At 42.8% G+C, this 15,052-nt stretch overlaps 1 protein-coding gene across 6 annotated transcripts in view; it reads left to right on the top strand.

Annotated features, from left to right (window-relative positions):
- Nucleotides 1-345: 345 nt before the first annotated feature.
- The window catches only part of epha7 (eph receptor A7), an 83,238-nt gene continuing 68,531 nt past the window's right edge, over nt 346-15,052 (top strand). For 4 of the 6 annotated variants that reach the window (XM_054618842.1, XM_054618840.1, XM_054618841.1 and 1 more), the window contains exons 1-3: nt 371-439; nt 2,192-2,256; nt 2,800-3,469. In XM_054618842.1, the coding sequence (XP_054474817.1) occupies nt 2,866-3,469 (604 nt within the window). In that variant the 5' untranslated portion in view covers nt 371-439; nt 2,192-2,256; nt 2,800-2,865. Of the gene's footprint in view, nt 440-2,191; nt 2,257-2,799; nt 3,470-15,052 lie in introns of all 6 variants that reach the window. The other 2 variants (XM_054618838.1, XM_054618837.1) reach the window with 1 other exon arrangement.

Below are 15,052 nucleotides of genomic sequence, written 5' to 3'. Positions count from 1 at the left end.
ACATTTCTTCCACCGTGCGCCCTACCCCCCTTTCCCCCTACCAAACAAACAAAAATAAAATCCCCATCCATCTCCGCGCGCCCATTGGCCCCCCAGTCTCCCTGACCGCTTCCGTCTCCGCGCAGCGATTGGAGGATCCCTCCGCCCGTCTGCTTGACAGGCACCTCCGGAGCCACAGTCTCCTCCCAGCGGCAGCAGACGCTATTTGAGTGGGGACCAGCGGATTGTTGTACATAGAGCCGGTTCCAGTGTCGTCAATGGGAAGCACGCGAGACGGTGGCACAGAGAGAGTTACGGTCTAGATTTAAAAAAATAAATAAAATAAAAAAAATCCGCGGCTGCACCATGCTCTCCAGGTCTACCCAGTGTCTGTGGATTACATTTTGCCTTCATGTATGCTGTTATGTAGACAGCGGAGACGCACAGAACGCGAAGGAAGGTAAGTTCCCGAAAGTTTGGACTCTCTTCTCATCCCGTCGCGTTGGGAAAGACCCCCGGGTGTCCAAAAATTCTGCAGGTCAACTTCCTTGTTTATTTTTTGGTTACATTTCCTCTTTGAATACCCACGCGATGTTTTTTATGTATTCAAATAGCTGGATGTTTTTTTTTTTTTTTTTTTCTTAAACCAAGCGCCGTCAGACGAGGCCGGTGTGCGGGGATGACAGCGCCGTCTGCTCCCGGGGCTTTTTTGCCGAGCGACCTCTCGGTGTTTTTACGCACGGCAATGAAACGCCTTGGAACACGGATAATAGACGTGGGGGTTGTTTTTATTATTATTATTATTATTATTATTATTATTATTATTATTATTATTATTATTATTATTATCATCATTTAACTCCAGAGTTATCGGCATAACTCGTTATAGATTATCAATAAATCACGAGAAAACTGGATAGGCTAATATCGGCGGATCGATCGTCCCAGCGAGGCTCTCCTTCCCGTGAAGTGAGTGAGCCGTCTCAGTCTGGACGCAGTTTTCTGGAGGGGTTATTTCCTCCTCAAAGTGGCCTCGGCTCTCAACTGTCCGTGTCATGTAGGGGAAAACACGGCGGATTGATGCGGAGAGCCGTAATCTGCAGCGAGACGCTCCAGAGTCAAAGCTGTAAAACATCAAAAAATAAGAGAGGAGGGTTTTAAATATCGGCTGGAAAAATTGGCACTTTTTAGTCGAGCGTATTCTGGTTGAATGAAGTGAAATTATGTCATGCGTAAATACAGAAAAATCACAATGGCAGGTATTGATTTTCTCACCAGCAGAACTACAGCGTTATAACCGTGGACGTTAGAGCTGATATGAATTGTAAATTCCTCGGCGCTTAAACTGCGGGATTGTCGCAGACCTCCATACCAGCCTCCTGTAAAAAAAAATATAACCACAGCATGATTATATATTCTTTTTTCTACGGCGATGCGTCCCGGCTGCTGCTGCTGCTGCTCATTTCACAATGGATCTGCACTGCTGACATTAAATAAAACAACTTTCCATGTTTTGGATGGAAAAACCCAGCCGTAACATAACAACAGGACAAATCTCCCCTCACAGGTTAAAGCAGCGAACATGCCGTTTTTTGTATGTTATTGAGTTGAAGCGCATGTGCCGTGTGTGCGTCCGGATGAAAAGCAGCAGCAGCAGCAGCAGCTTTGACCTTAACGCAACAACTTCCACTCCCACCAGTGAGTTGGAATAGACGGATGCGTAAAAACCTAAATGCGTAAATGCGCTTAAATATTACGCGTAATGATTCCCGACACGTTCTAATGCGCGTCTGTTTTTTGGGCTCTTTATTTCCTCTCCATGCGAACTGTCACTGTCTTCATTTGTCTCCCAGAAAGAAAGTTCCCCCCGCAGACACGAGGACCTGTCTGCTGCAGTCCATATATAATGTTGTGTGTGAGTGTATGTGTGTTTGTCGATATATATATATACACACACACATTGAAATATATATATATATATATATATATATATATATAAATATATATATATTTATATATATATATATATACACACTATATTTCACAGGGGCATATGTATCTTAATGAATGTTCTCGCTTTAGCTGCTGCTGCTAGAAATTAGGTCACGGGTATATGCGCTATAGGTATCGATGTGTGGCCTATCAGTAATGCGCAGCCCCGGTGTCCCCGGTGAGATTTAACCACCTGCCTCTCTCGGTTTCCTGTCACTAGTGATTCTGCTGGACTCCAAGGCACAGCAGACAGAACTGGAGTGGATCTCCTATCCTCCCAATGGGGTAAGTCCGCCCAGAACATGTCTGCATTACACTGGTTCTCTCCGTATCTATCTATTTTCCAGCTTTCCTTTCTGATGTCCCACATCTGTGACGGGAATAATAATATTTAGAGGATGGCATTGGGACTTTCATGAGGACCAGCGGCTGATATTTCCCCCCCCCTTCCAAAGAGAGATAAAGAATGCTCTCCCGGCCTTTGACATTCAGAGCACAAAGGGCCTTGGGCAACCCACTTCCAACCTGCTTGTCTGATTAAAAGCAGGCTGTGGGAAACCTTTTTTTAAATAAGTAATGGGAGCAGGAGCAGATAAACTTGATTTGTCGGAGATGGTTGTGTGTTAAAAGAAACCGCTAATTTCCCTTCATTCACCACAGTTTATTGTGTACAATAAAGTCTGAAATCACTTTATTTCTTATACCTTCGTCACATTATTTACAGAGTAGGCACCTACAGTTTGATTGGCATTTATTAGGTCTTTCACATCTACATGGCGATCTCCTCTAATGGACGCGCTCATTCACAAATGTCTTCTTCTTTTCCAGTGGGAAGAGATCAGCGGCTTGGACGAGAACTACACGCCCATCCGCACGTACCAGGTGTGCCAAGTCATGGAGCCAAATCAGAATAACTGGCTTCGGACTAACTGGATAGAGAAGGGCACTGCCCAGAGAATTTTTGTGGAACTGAAGTTCACCTTGAGGGATTGTAACAGCCTGCCCGGTGTGGTGGGCACTTGCAAGGAGACATTCAACCTGTATTATCAGGAGACGGATTCGGAGATGGGCCGGAGCCTGCGGGAGAACCAGTACGTGAAGATCGACACGATCGCCGCGGACGAGAGCTTCACCCAGGGCGACCTGGGCGAGCGGAAGATGAAGCTAAACACAGAGGTGCGCATCATCGGCCCCCTGTCCAGGCGGGGCTTCTACCTGGCCTTCCAGGACGTGGGGGCGTGCATCGCCCTGGTCTCTGTCAAGGTCTACTACAAGAAGTGTTGGTCCATCATCGAGAACCTGGCCACGTTCCCGGACACCGTGACGGGGTCTGAGTTCTCCTCCCTGGTGGAGGTGGAGGGCGCGTGTGTGAGCGATGCCGAGGAGGAAGCCGAAAACTCTCCCAAGATGCACTGCAGCGCCGAAGGGGAGTGGCTCGTGCCCATAGGGAAATGTATATGCAGGGCTGGGTTTCACCAGAAAGGGGACGCTTGTGAACGTGAGTACCTTTTTCTTTTTATTTAGCAGTAATTTAATTTGCTCATTGTTGTTCCTTCTTGAATTAGCTTTTTAAAATAAGTCAGGGGCGTCCTTGGATTTCACACAACAAAAGGCGTTCCAAGAAAGGAAAAGAAAAAAACACAATAAACTGTGGAATATCTGTGATTTGATTATGCAAAGCAGGTGAATGGTAATTTGGCCATCGCTTGCTGAATAGTTGTGTTGGCAAATGGGATTACAGCGGCTCATTTGACAGCAGCAAAGATGGATAAAATACTGAGGCCAAACAGTGTAATACCTGAAGTGCTAATTGATTACTAGGCTCTTTATAACTGTCATTGTGTTGACACTGGGATTAAACAATAACTGGAGTTTGGCCAATCAGCTCCGACGCCTCCAATGTCTTCCTCACTGGCACGGAACCAAGACAATCACACAGGTCTAGAGGAAGTCCGGACAGTTTTTTTTCCGTATCGTTCCGACCCCAGGAACCAAACGACCCCGACAGAAAGGCAAAACAAATAGCCGGCCGCACTGTGGCATTCAGGGCCTCGGGGATATTTATGAAGGAGCCGAACAGGAAGGGCAAATACAGCCATCGACGGCAACTCGCTCCTGCCTTGTTGTGGTGCCGGATCGTGCCGCTACAATTAACAATAACGTGCTCTCTGTCACTCGGGAGGATTATTTCCAGCGGGCACCTGATTTGAAAGATAAAAATCACAATGTGGATTAGAATTGGGGGGGCGGTGAGTTAGGTCACACAACTTAAGTGGCCTGCCCTGTCAGCCAAGCTTTTTTTTTTTCTTTTTTTCCTGGGCAACCTCAATCTAAGCAGCTTATGAGGAGCAGCAGCCAGCAATAATTGAATGGAATGTGTCTAAGAACAAATTAGTGTCCCTAGCAGACGAGCTTTTATGCCACGCTGTCATCCATTAGGGACCCTACTGAGGGAGGTGTGTTAATGAAATGTATTAGGCCATGTAATTTAGAGCAACACAGCCCGCCTCGAGTTGTCTCTGATGTTCAGCCGCAAGGAGCTCCTCTTTTTTCATATTTATTTTATATTGTTCTTGTCGTTTTAATATGCGTGGATAGAAGATCCAGTTGGGCACCTTTGTGGGGAAAAAAAACACACTGTTTATTTCCACAGGGAGAGCGACAGCATAACAACTAACAGCTCCGGCTACAAAGTAATTTAAGCCACTGTTCCTTAGCTTGTCTTCATGCAAAGCCCTGCGAACAGATGACTGTTGCATCTCCCTATTAATCAATCCGCTTGCGTGTCAACGAAAAACAAATAGGATAGAGACAGCAGTGCAACGGACCGACCCTCAGGTTGTTTAAAGTCTGCATGTGGATCAAATTCAAGTCTTGACACCGCACCTTTTTTATGAGCTTTATCTCCACCGACGCATGAGAGGCCTTTTTGTGTTAAGGGGTAGTTAATCTAAATAAAATGAGAATCACGGTGCACCATCAGCACTTCTTCAGGCGGCGCCACTGACATTAAATCCTCCATACAGTAGTTTCCCCGAGCACAATCTAAAAAAGTCGTTCAAAGTATTGCTGTCGGCCGAAAAAAGGCAGAGCAGTAAGTCCAAGTGGCCGTGACCGTAAAAAAATGTGACCCTCGGACCAACTTCTCTTTGCGGCGCAAAAGCACATCTTTTTTCCAAAATGGGGGTAACAGTGCTCACTTATTATCTTTTTTGGACACAGAATGTGATGGAAATAATTGTATGAGAAATTTAAAAAGGTTGCTTGAGACATACTATGACTACTATTGAAGACCTACTTATACACCTTTTGCCAATTGCTGCATTAAATGGGTATGATTGTCAGACTTTCGGGTTCCGTAAGTTACAAAAGTTAATGCTGAGCCCCTTATTCTAACATTGGAGAAGGGGGGGACTTTAAAGAAAACTGACGTCTTCAAGTGTCAGTGCGCATTTTCATTTAACTGTTCAAAAATGTTTTTCTGTACATTTGATCGACATGCCCTAATGGAATCACAATAACATTATCGGACTCCACAAATTCCACCATTGGAAAGTCAATTTATCATCCAAGGTTCTGGTTCGGGAACATTTATTGGTTTAAGCCAAATGCTAGAGGACTGTATTTGTTGGTATTTATATCTAATTTATAGCTTATATGTTGATATGAACTTGTGTTAACAGATAATCTTACCATTATAAAAAAAAATGATTGGCAAGATGTTGGCAAAATGTGTGGTTTTATCTTATTTGTTTAATTTATAAATTATATTTTATTTTCACATTAGTATTCCAATGTCTGATTATTCTTAAGAATTAAAGGTTTGTTGCTCTTTGAAAGGGTTTACTTGCATTGTTATGATATTAAATCATGATTAGAATAGTAGCATAAAATTGACTTGTAATGACAATAATATCGTATTTCGCAATTAATCCTGGGACTACATGAATGGTCCTAGCCGTCGAATGACTTGACTGGCATGCTGTCGATTTAAGACTACCCCGTTATTCTAGTATCTGCTGTGTGCTGTGATTACAACATGGCCGCCAAGTAAAACATGCCGCCCGAGGGCGGGTGCAGGTGGAGCGTTGAGCTGTCAGTCATGTCATTTGGGGAGCCCCCCCTCTGTTGATGCGAAAGGCCTCCTCCGAAATCGTGTTGTGATCCACTCATTCATCACCGTCAGCGATGAGGGACCCCTTGTCTTTCACCCACCCCCCCCCCCCCACCTCCCACCCCACCCGTCTCTGTCTCTCTTTAACTCTTTGTGTGGCAAATCTTTGGCAGTAAATGTCACTCCTCTTTCCCCCGCCTGCTGCGTTCACTGGTCTCAGTGTAATGGGTGTTGAAAAAGGCCAGTTGAAGTGTCCCTGCAGCCTGCCGCGGGTTCTTCATTTTGCGAAGCGGTGCGTGTTGTGGAAAATAGCCCCCATTCATCCGCTGGTCTTGTTTAGCGCTGGCCACTGGCCGCCGTGGAGCCACGGAGTCGTTCGGGACAGAGAGAGGGCCCTTGTGGGGGGACATTGGAGCCTTTGTTCCCGCTCAATCCCGGGAATGTATGTTGTCCAATTTTGACACATCACATCATTGTGGCACTAAGTAACCAGTGGCTGGGAAATGATTAACTGTTGACCCTCGAACCAGAGAAAGCGAGAGGCCTCTATCTGGTGGAAAAAACAGATAAAACAAGGCTCTATCTTTCTGCTATCGGTGCATGCTAACAAGAGAATTAATGAGAGGATACAGCATCCTGTAGACGCTGGCACCATCCATCTTGACTGTCAGGGAGTTGGACAGAAGTTAGTTGGAGACTGATTGATGATTTGAGCCCCCCAAGGGACATGGGGGGGCTGAGCTGTCAAGAGTCTGACCACGGCAGCTAACATGTACGGAAGCCACCAGGCAGCAAGTCCGAGCTCCTGGCCTGGAGGAAAAAAAGCCGGAATTTAGCATTTCAAATGAAGCCAGGAAGCCAAGAGACAGGAGGTCCTCATGCATCTTGACGCTCCCCCTGATTGATAAGGAGTGAATTTAATACACCAAATGGCTGTCTTTTACAACCGCTCCAGAGCTTAATTATGCAAATGACAGGTGTGCTTCGAATTCGCAAGAGACCCAAATGGACCTAAATCACTCAAGATTGAAATAAATTGGTGATGGATGGGAGCTCATCTTGTCACTGCCAGTGTCTGCTTCCTGTGAATAGTTGCATTCTTCCACAGCCCAGGGCTTCTCCCTCCTTGTTGTCTTGGCCTGGCAGGTAGCAGTCAGACACACAGATGTGCTATTCTCTGCTCAGGATGTTCCTACCAATACAGTTGGCGGTGTACTTAAATTGATCACTCTGGGGAGGACTTTGTGACATGAGATATGGGGAATTGTTCAGGTTTAAATCAGTTAAGTAAATTATCTATAATGTGAGGATTTGCTGCTTCTATCTGTTCCGTATCATAGTAAATGTAAATATGTGAGTTTTTTGGACTGTTGATGAAGACATTTTAATTTTGCGTTCTTTTGATTGGAATTTTTTCAATTTTATTTTCTGACTTTTCACAGACTTCAATAAAAAGAGGATACCATTAACTTTTTCTTTAAACATTATAATCGTTATTTTTTAATATATTGGCCATTGTCCTGATGATTCAATCAATTATTGTTTTCTTTAAAAAAAACGTCCATTTACAAATTCTCATAATCGAGGGCAACGTCTTTGAATGCGTTGTTTTCGTCCAACCAAGAAAACAGAAAATATGAGAAGTTGGTGCTGATTTGTGTTGCACTTTATGCTTAGAAAATCTCAAAGATTATTTAAGTAATAGTTTTCTGCTCTAAATACCTTTCATATACGAGTTTCAGTTGGATGTCCAGGATGTATTAGGGTTCCAACAGTCAATTGACTTATTGATAACATATCTCTGATTTTGATGTTTAATACACAGTTGATGATGATCGTAATATTCAAACATGAAATAATGATAACAAGTTAGTAAAACACGTGATTATATCATGTAAAAAATTCCACATAAAGATTTTGAGTGTAATTCATCCCCCCCCAAAAAAGGAGGAAAAAGTTAAAGGTTAAAGGTGAATTTGACAGATTTTTCTACCAATACCGTAAAGATATCATTATCAGTAATTCTTTTGGCCTCGATAAATGCGTAGTTAAAATCTGAGACTCGTGACAGCACTATCACTTCATTTGTTTGTCTGTATTTGGTGATGACCCCTAAGCAGTCACTATCTTGCTGCACCCACTGTCTTAAAAGTACTTACCTTTGTACTGATTTCCTACATTGGCCTAGAAAAAATGTTCTCTGTGCTCTATATGCTGTATGCAGTGGACAGGACAAAGAAATAGTGATTTCAAAGCAATTTTCTGCAGCAAAGCGAACAATGGTTGTTCAAATGACCAAAAAAAAAGGCCAATGAAAAGGTTGTTACATTTTAGCTGATGTTGCTTAACAGAGAACAGAATGTAGCCTTGTCTTCATGACCACAAGATACCTCTGTATCCCTGTGCACTAATCTAATACATTCTCATTAGTAGAAACAAAACCACAGTTACCTCCTCAGAGGATGAAGAGAAGGCAGAATGCTTAAAAATAGTGATTTGGCGAGCTGTAATAAAACTGTATTTATTTTACTACCACATCCAATATCCCCTTTTTTGTAAAAGCAAGAAGATGTTGTTTCTCAGGATACACTTGCTTGAGCTGGTGCCAGCAGTGCTTTCTGTGGGATTCGGCCTCCCTGTCAACATGTCAAATTAAACACAAATGGCTCATTTTAGAAGTGAAAAAGAAAAATACTTTCACCGGGAGGCTCATTCACAAAGTTGTTTGGCTGGGTAAATATTTGCCTCAAAGTTACATTCATGTGAACTGCACCAAGTCGCATGCTAAAACAATGGCAGGAAAACAAAAGGCCTGTCATGACTAATTATTTGCTCCAACTGGTTTCCACTACAAACACCATTAGGTGCATCAAAAACAAATCACATGAGTATATTTTTCAGTTACAAGTAACCTTTTGGTTTGTTACTCTTAACACTGAGCCGGGTGCGTGGTTTGTGGTCAGTATTCACCTAATTTTAATACAGGCTCATTCCTGGGTCTGTCACGTTAACTCATGATATATCGTTTAAGAAATAATTTAAATAATCAATATTACAAAAAATTAGTACAGCATTTCAAAGAGCAATTCACTTTTTATTCTAAATAATATTGAGACATTGGAATTGTAAATGTTCGAAATAAATAAAACAAAAGTAAAATAAAACAACAGACACATGTAAACACAATGCGCAATATCTAGGTCAGCAAAAACGGTCGAAGTCATACGAAAAGTCGCTAACGTAAAAATGATCACAGTCTCGTACATTTATTGTACAAAGAGTTTATAACGTAAAAATGTTCGAGGTCATGTCTGTATATCGTCCGATAGGTCGATAGCGTAAAAATATCAAGGCCATGTCCATATATATGGTACGATAATTCAATGACATAATTATCCTGGCTGGCCTGCTTATTGCATAGTTACTATATAGCCAGGCATGCCATAAATTGTTATTTTCAGTCTAATTTAGTCTACTCAAACAACAACAGTTGGCATGTCAGTAGTACTATACATGTCCTAGTAAAGATCAACATGATCTAGTCAAATCAAAGATTTACACAATCTGAACTTGCTTGGTATAGTGTTCCAAAATAGTGCAAACATCTTTATATAAATATGGGTCGATGGTGATAGGACTTTCTATGCCTTTGTCTTGTCAAAAAAGTGATGTGCTGATGATAATCAATTGGGCTTCTTTAGGTAGCGAGTGGAAAAGTCTAAATTTAAAGATTTGTTGGAAGGTCTGACACATGGAAGATCACATTCCTATTGAAATTCCTAAGCATTGACGTTTACCCTCAATGAGAATCAGAGGTACGGATATCTCCTGGGAGAGTATTTCTTGCTGATTCCTTAAGTATGTGCATTGTGTGTCGTTCTGGTTTGACGTTGGTATTTCCCTTTTAGGCGCAAGTTGTGGCCAGCTGCTATTTCAGGTCAGCATTCAAAGTGATGACTAATCAGTATCCAGGTCTTGGAATCTGACCTGCCAGTCCAAATTTGAGGCCCTACGCTGCATCCCATGAATAGACAAAATCCAAGTAAACAGTCCTCATTCTCACCCAAACAAAGGCACATGGTCAGCTATGCCGGTAACTTTGTTATAAAAAAAAAAAAGGGAGACCCTTGTGACTTTTCGTCAGATAGTGTTATTTCCAAGGTGACACAGGGGTCCGCATGTGGCCGTGCATGAGGTCAGTGAATATTAACTTCATTTACACATGGCTGCAGACCAGCGCAGCGCCACAAAGGAGGCCTGCCCATTGTGTTTAGTAACATGAGCACCTCGGCTGACAGGACACTGTCAAGACGGAAGATGGATGATCGCAGCAGTTGACCCCTGATCGCCAGCAGAGTCACCTCCCCGGCCCCCCTCTCTCCCTGCATGACAAAAGAGCCCTCCCCGCAGTGCGTTGGCCCTCATCTCCACTTGCACTAACAGGTTCAGACATCTCCATCGATCCGCGCCTCAATACCCCTTGCAATTCTAAGCTTTTGCCCTTTTTTTTTTTAAGCTAACCAAACTGTGGCACAGATGTCTGTTTTTGTAATTGCCTGCCCCGCTGACTGCTGGAGAGAGGGATGCGGTCAGACAGCCGAACTCCATGTCAGAAGACAATGTCTTCGGTGTTCTGTGTTACGTCCCTGTGGCATGAGGGTGAAAGTGATATGTGACCGAGGCCCCGTGGGGTTTCTGGCCACCTTGAAGAGGCAGCGGGGAAGGGCTCCGGTTGTCGGTGGAGCGGGTCCTCTGGGAGGCTTCAGAACCCCTGGCCATGTACTTCAATCTTCCTTTAAGAGGAGAATCGATAACTTATTACATAACTTGGCACTTTTTGGTTTTTTTTACCCACCTACATCCAGAGCAGAGGAAGCAGGACTTAAAATGTGATGTGGGGATGGCTGTGTTGCAGGGACTTCCAGAGATTTTCGTGCTCAAATGACTTAGCAAAACAGGAGGGATCCAATTATTGCATAACCACCGTGCGATAATAAAGAACTTTAGGGCTCATATAATTATTCTAATCATGTAATCACCGGCCAGTGATTTTCTAGACCATTTGATTAATTGTCTGGTCTACAAAATGTCAGAAAAAAGCAACAAAGTTCCTTAAGCATAAAGAAAATGACTCATTTTCTCTCTACCTATCTTGAATATCTGCTTAACATGATACTGCTACGGGTAACACATTTTTTTTTTTTTTTTTTTTTTTTTGTAATTTGGATGAACTGACCCTTTAACAGTAGTCCAGAGCTGCATAAGCACTTGAGGGCATCTGAGGCCAAGCCCATCTTTGTGCATCGGGGGAGACCTGACCACATCAGTGACGAGCAGCTAGTTCAACATTGTTCCATGCCTTTTCTGTCACAGCTCTGGGACCAGAGGAGGGGTGGGTGGGGGGGGGGCTGGGTCACTGTGGGTTCGGTAGGCATTGGCACAATTCAGAGATAATGCTCAGTTGCTGACTGGGGACATTTTCAGGGGAGATTTTCGCTTGGGCAGCAGGGGGCTTTGGATCGGTCAGACCTTTGGACCCTCTGCTTTCATCCACTGAATCCAGAGTCCTCCCCATCATTCAGCACGGCTCACTTTCCTTTTTTAGAGCTGACCACCTCATCCAGTAAAGGTGGCCGCAAAGGTGGCCCCGTCCCCCACCTCTGCTGTTTCCATGCGAGTTAAATGAACTAAACAAAAGACGATTATGTGGGGACATTTTCCATGTCACTGAGAATCTATTTCAAAAAGCTCAATCCGCGTAATGCCTCAAAGAAGCCCTCTTAAGAGGACTGTGCGAAGACTCTATATGCAGCTCCTGCTCCGGCTGAGTGAGAGGCCGTAAATTCACAGAAGTAACAGGTTTAATCTTAAAATGCCCTTCATTGTCCAACTCCAAATCCATGCAGTAAATCAACAGGAGAGCCAAAAAAGAGAAAACAGGTGTCATGCGGCGGAAGCAGCTGTGTTTTGAGATTGTGTTACTTCCACCTTTATATTTCACTCAAAACATTTGTAGATGTCTTTGCTTGATGGTCTTAGATTGATGAAAACATTATTTTGGCAACAAATCACATGAAAAGACCAAAACCAACTGTAGCTTGTTTCTGAATAATAACCACCCCAGTGGTTCCTGCTAAGATGTCAAAAAAATGGCTAAGAAATATACATTTTAATATCTGAAAAAGGTCTCAGTAATTTTCCTAAAACAGATGGTCACTGTAGTTTGAGCAATTCTTACTCAAACAGGAGGAAATAGTGGATTTCTAAGGGACTATTTTCAGCTGCGGACTGATACACATTTGTTAATTTAGTGAGTATTTACAGAAGCAGCGAAGTGTATGAGGGATTGCCTCTAAATAAAAGACATAGTTTGATAAAGTGTTGGTCTTTCATGGAAGAAACATAAAGATTATCACCAGCCATATTCTTTATTGGGTCGCTTCAACCCAGTAACAAAAAACACTTTTTTATCTTTTAGGAAGGTGAGGGGTCTTGCCATGTGGATTTTTAGATTTTTTACATTTTGTTTTATTAGTTTTAGGTATTTCTGCCTCCAGACCAATACAATTTAGAGGAATTAACACCATTGGTTGTGTTAAAAGCATTAAAAAATGTATATGAAAGACATACAAAAACTACCATCTCTTCCCAGAAACACTGTTTTTGGTTTTCTGGATAATCCACAAAGACTGAAGCAGTTTTATAGGGACTATACCTCCACTGTATTGACATGGAATCAAAGACCTTAAAATTCCACTAAGGTCAGTGAGAACATTCTGTATCACTCCCTGCAGTATCTTGTTTCACTGTGAGGGTGATCTGAAACAAAAACTGAATTCTAAAAGAATAAAAGTGACGGTTTTCTTGACTTGGACCTGATGGAAGTGTTGTTTTTTCATTCCAACATTGTCCCACTTTCAAGTAAAGATGCAGCAGTACTTACACCATAGCAGGAGCATTAGCTTCAGCTTTTTGGAGGATAACTTAATCAGTGTCTGGCTTTGATCTTTGCTGCAAAAAAAACTAAAACTCCTTCAGTGTTCCCTGCTCGGAGGGCAAAGCTACATGCCCTCCAACACAGTCTAAGGGAATGCTAATCTTCTCTTTGTTTCTCATGGAAAAGCTACTTATCTCCCGCTAAGCACAGGTACCTCGGATGAATGGGCTGGTTGTCTGTATGTGTGGAGTGTTGCAGGCAGCCAGACAGAGTCATTCCAAGTATGTGTGGGGTGGAGGGAGGATCCAGCACACTATGACATCAGATTACCTAACTGTTTAAACTTTCTGGGCCTTTTTTGACGCCGTTTCCGAGATTCCCCTTCCTCCTACGATGCCCTCGGGATGTGTCGCTTGTTTGAAAATTAACTTGTTTTTGGAAGGGAGTTTTGACATTAAAACAATCTCTGACCCGTGAAAAAGACTTTCACCACAGCATCAGTCCTTTCTTTTTCTTTGTTTTAAGTGGGAGATTAGCATGTCTGCCGGCAAAAACCCAGCTGCTGAGCGTCTCTTTCTTTATTGAAAGAAGAATAACAAGAGAGATTTGGAGCGCTGAAACAGGCTCTGAGGAAAGAGAAAAAAAAAATTCACCTGCAGCTTTCTTTTTTCCTCCTGTGATCAGACTAAAAAACAATGTTTGAATATGACAAATTAGAAAAAAACCCAATAACAAAATAATTCTTAAGCATGATATTAGAATACGCTGAACGCAGTTTAGATGATGCAATGCTACGAACAAAAATGTCAAACAGCACTGCGGCGAGCTCAATAAATAACGTCTTCCTTCCAGGTGCACTTGATTCCTCCAAAACCTTTGCAGCTACAAAAGTCAACACATCACCCGCAAGACGAGATCAATTGAGCTGTCCTCTGGCTTTTCAAGTAGGAGAAATATACTCGGCTAGGAGTTTTTTTTCTTTATTTCTTTATTTCTTTCCCAGGTCTGCCTGCCTGTGTTGCTCAGAAATTACTCACAAGATGTACTGCCTCTTACATTGTAGGGGAAAACACCACAGGCTTTAGTCCATAAAAAAGAGATGCAGCCATAGTTCAGCATGCATAAAATGCCAGTAAACAGAGCCTGATGAATGTCCACACCCGGGCCTACCATTTATTGGAGGCAAAGAACATAAGTCACATCTAATCAGAGCAACACACACACACACACACACACACACACACACACACACACACACACACACACACACACACACACACACACACACACACACACACACACACACAGACGGGCCCCAGGCAGCATTAATGCATAAGGAATAAGCTCTGCGTTGAGCTATTGACATCTTTCTATATAGCCGCGACGCACGGTCACAGACTCTAATTGCATGCCCCTGGAAGTATAAGAAAAAAAAAGGAAAAGCACATGGGCAGGAGTTGGGGTTTTTAAACAACATTTCATGGTTGTCTGAACATTCAGCGGTACACAGGGTATTTTGAAATAGCTTACAGGGAACTATTATGACAGTATTAACAACGGATCGCAATGTAATAGAAGCGATCAGTTCGTTTTAAGGAGAACGCATTCCTCAATTCTCGTCATTTAAAAAGATTTTTATTTAGGCCAACGTCTCGTCTGGCTGCTTATAAGAAGTGGAAGTAGTACTCACCACAACATCAGCATTGGTTAGAGGGTTGGACTGCTGTTTTGAAGCCTAGAGTTGGGCGTTTTATCCGTCGCCATCTTGGATTACGGCAGTTGCCATCTTGGCTTTTTGCGGCCAGTGAATGAATGTGACCATATTTGGACTGCGAGCGAGTTACATAAAGAGGACGTATACCGCTCTGGTAGCGACCTGTCAATCACAAGGTAGCCCACCTTAAATCATACCCTGATCTATGGTTTATTTGACTCTAAATGGACCATAATTTACTAAATGAACATCATGCTGTATTGAAGAAGACTTGAAACTAGCGATTGAGAACTGAGGGAATAAAATCAAGTGAGAA

Source organism: Anoplopoma fimbria, chromosome 18 (genome assembly GCF_027596085.1).
Source record: "Anoplopoma fimbria isolate UVic2021 breed Golden Eagle Sablefish chromosome 18, Afim_UVic_2022, whole genome shotgun sequence".
NCBI classification, from domain to species: domain Eukaryota; kingdom Metazoa; phylum Chordata; class Actinopteri; order Perciformes; family Anoplopomatidae; genus Anoplopoma; species Anoplopoma fimbria.
The sequence above is the reverse complement of the archived record's forward strand: the minus strand, read 5'-3'. Positions and strand labels throughout refer to the sequence as shown.